This window comes from Papaver somniferum, chromosome 11 (assembly GCF_003573695.1).
Source record: "Papaver somniferum cultivar HN1 chromosome 11, ASM357369v1, whole genome shotgun sequence".
NCBI lineage: Eukaryota > Viridiplantae > Streptophyta > Magnoliopsida > Ranunculales > Papaveraceae > Papaver > Papaver somniferum.
The window spans coordinates 95,864,718-95,868,349 of NC_039368.1; the positions used below are offsets into that span (position 1 = coordinate 95,864,718).

At 34.5% G+C, this 3,632-nt stretch overlaps 1 protein-coding gene across 1 annotated transcript; it reads left to right on the plus strand.

The window, feature by feature from the left end:
* The first annotated feature begins 911 nt into the window (after positions 1 to 911).
* LOC113321303 (exocyst complex component EXO70H1-like) lies at positions 912 to 2,992 on the plus strand. Its single transcript, XM_026569201.1, has one exon. The coding sequence runs from the start codon at positions 969 to 971 to the stop codon at positions 2,892 to 2,894; it is 1,926 nt and encodes a 641-aa protein (XP_026424986.1). The 5' UTR covers positions 912 to 968; the 3' UTR covers positions 2,895 to 2,992.
* The last annotated feature ends 640 nt before the right edge of the window (positions 2,993 to 3,632 follow it).

Genomic DNA, 3,632 nt, shown 5'->3' on the forward strand with positions numbered 1-3,632 from the left:
GACCACTGATTTGATTTTCCATCTAAAGAGATGTAGGTTCATGGTTAATCAGATAAGAAATTGATGGAAGCCTATTTTGTATTAGTATCAGTACGTATTTTAAATCTTAATGTCTTAAAACTATGTTTTTAATTAGCAGGTTGAATTTTGTCAGTTTCTATTAGTGACATTTTCAATTGACAATATAACCCGTCGGATATGTTAAACTCACGAAAGTAAAAGATAGTTTATAAATATGTCGGTTAATCAAAATCGGCCAGTTTTTACCTGAATCAAATAGAAACCGAACCTAATGAAACCGAATAAATTAAATGATTTTTTCAGTTCTTAATACTGAAAAACCGAATACTTTGGTTTAGATTTTATTTTTGCCAAAAACCGAACCGAACCTTATGCAGCGGTACGTATATAATTATAGAGTTGTTGGCAACAAAACAGTCATTGCATGTGCCCGTTCGATGCCACTTATTTTCCCTTAACCTCCTCCATAGCAGGCATCAAATCCACCAAATATGTTTTTAGCCAACCTGTCACTCGAATTATGATGACTGATGATTATTCATCTACTATAGAAACTTCAAAATCCAAAGTCAAAATCAAGTTCAACCTATTAGTGTATTACCTCTCAGAATAAAAATCCAAAACACGCCTTAATTATAGTAAATGTACAGGAACTTTAAAACTCTGTTGTAATAAGTCTAACTCATACCCTTAATTACAGGTAGAATTTGATCGCAATAAAATACAAAAACAGACACGTACATATTTAGTTTCAAAAAATGTGACGTCGATTTTCTTGATTAGTTAATACGTAACTTCGTAATAATGACCATAAATACATTCATCATCAACTCGCTCTGTCTATATATATATATATATATACACACCCAATCCATTTAGTCAGAATCCAAAGCAAAGAGATTCTTCAGAGTGACGAGATTGAAGTTGATTCTTGCTGGTATTCCAGAATGCCGAAAAAAGGAATGAGAAGTGTTTATCACATAAACCCCAGCAAAACACCATCTTCTCCATATAATTCTCCATTGAGAAATGGAACTCCATTATTTTCTTTCTCGGAATCAATGATCGCCGAAACTATAAGTAACGCAGAACAGAAGATAAGCAAATGGAATCAAGAAACATCTTCTTACGCCAAAGTGACTTCCTTATTCTACGAAAGTAGAAAAGAAGCTCGAGATTACATTAACTGTGTGAATGATTTACAAAGAGCTATGCATTTCTTGTTAACAGAAAATCCAAGTTCTGAAAAACTTATTCGTTCTCAACAACTCATGCAAGTTTCAATGAAAAGACTACAGAAAGAATTTTATCAGATTTTATCAACGAACCGAGATCATTTCGATCCTGAATCAATCTCGAATCGTTCTTCCGTAACGTCGAGATCGAGTTTAAGTGATTACGAAGAGGAATATGACAATGGTTTTGATGACGAGATTCAACAAGTTGAGAACTCTATAACCGAGGTTGAACGAGTCTCTGTTCTTGCTATATCTGATCTGAAAGTAATCGCCGATTGTATGATTTCTTCTGGTTACGGAAAAGAATGTGTCAAAATTTATAAACTCATTAGGAAATCAATTATAGACGAAGGTCTTTATCGATTAGGAATCGAAAAAATGACTTGTCAAAAAATTCAAAGATTAGATTGGGAAATTATCCAACTCAAGCTTGAAAATTGGTTAAAATCTGTTAAAATCTCAGTTACGACACTGTTTTCAGGTGAACGAATTCTTTGTGATCAAGTTTTTTACTCGTCCGATTCGATTAGAGAATCATGTTTTACTGAAATTTCAAAAGAAGGTGCAGTGATTCTTTTCAGTTTCCCTGAACTAGTTTTAAAGAGCAAGAAGTCATCATCTGAAAAGATTTTTCGAATTCTCGATCTTTACAATTCCGTTTCTGAAATCTGGCCAGAAATTGAGTCAATTTTCTCGTTTGAATCGACAAGTTTTATTCGTAATCAGGCTTTATCTTCACTTGAAGCGTTAGGTGATTCGGTTCGAATAATGTTATCGGAATTCGAAACAACGGTTCAGAAGGATTCATCTAAAATTCCAGTTTCAGGTGGTGGAATTCATCCGTTAACTGAATATGGTATGAGTTTTATTGCTGGGTTAAGTGATTACAGTGTAATTTTATTGAATTTAATGGAAGATTGGGCGTTATCAGTTGAAACCCGGTTACCAGAATCATACTTCTCACCTCCAAATCCTAATGAATCTGCGATTTCAATTCGTTTCGCTTGGTTAATTCTTGTCCTTGTTTGCAAACTCGATGGAAAGGCAGAATTATACAAAGATGTAACACTATCATATCTTTTTCTCACCAATAATCTTCATTTCATTGTCTCGAGAGTTCGTACTTCAAATCTTTCGTTTCTTCTTGGTGAAGATTGGATTTCAAAACAAGAAATGAAAGTTAAACAGTATGCTTGGAATTATGAAAGACTGGGTTGGGAAAAAGTTGTATCCGTTTTGTCACCAGTTAATTCGATGGGCAATGCTTATGCAGATGAAATGAACAATTTGTTGAAGAGATTTTCTTTAGCTTTTGAACAAGTTTATAGAAGTCAATCTTCATGGATTGTACCTGATAGTAAGCTCAGAAATGAAATCAAAGTTTCCATATGCTCTAAGCTCTTACCATTATATAGGTCGTTATTCGATAAATATCGTGTTACGTTACAAGGTGAGCCGATAACTTTAGGTGATTCTTCTTCTTCTATGATCTTCTCTCCTGATGATTTGGGTAATTACTTATCGGATTTATTTTATGGTAATGCTTCTTCTACGACTACCAGTACTACGACGCATTCATCTCGTGTAGCAATGCTACGACTGAATTTCAGACCGAGATGGTGTTTTTCTTTCTAATGTCTGGTGATCTATGGAATTTTTTTACTTGTATATGTAACGCCTGTCTGTATTTTATAGCAAAAGGGATTAATAGATATGACTAACTTGATCGAGTTTATTGTGTGCTACAAAAGAAGATGTCAGTAGTATATGGGTGGACCTCAGTTGATTGATTCTTTCTTTTTCTTTCTCTTTTATATTGATAAAGTTCTTTAAAAAGGCTAATGATCCCCCTCAAAAGTTGGTATAAGCCAAACTGGAGGAACATGCCAGTACATAGAGGAATTAATCATTTTGTGCAACAGAATAACGAGATTGATAGGAGAAAACACAAGTTACTAAACTAAAAGATAAAAATAGTATGTCCTTAAAAATAGCATCCGTTCTTGAGTCACCATCGAACAGGCCAGATGAAAATTGATCAATGAGCCTTTAGCATCACTTTCAATGATGATGTGTGTGAATTTTTCCTCCATAGCTTTCTTCAAAGATTGCCCAGATAGCTCTGGCTTCAGCTTCTTCAACAGACTTTACTTCAAAAACCAGGGAAGCACAAAAGGAAGCTTTGCTTGCGAAGTCCCGCATCACATATCTTGCACCATTAGCTCCAGAGATATCATCATAGGCTCCATCAGTATTACATTTAATCTATCCAAAAGAGGGGGAATCCATTTTTCACACAAACTAACAGAAATAGTTGGAGAGATAATTAAGCAAGGTTTCCTGGTCAAGAGCATAGCTCTAGCTAAGACTGCT

Excerpts from the sequence above, each read along its gene's own strand:
- LOC113321303 (XM_026569201.1), top strand. The coding sequence starts at position 969 with ATGCCGAAAAAAGGAATGAGAAGTGTTTATCACATAAACCCCAGCAAA.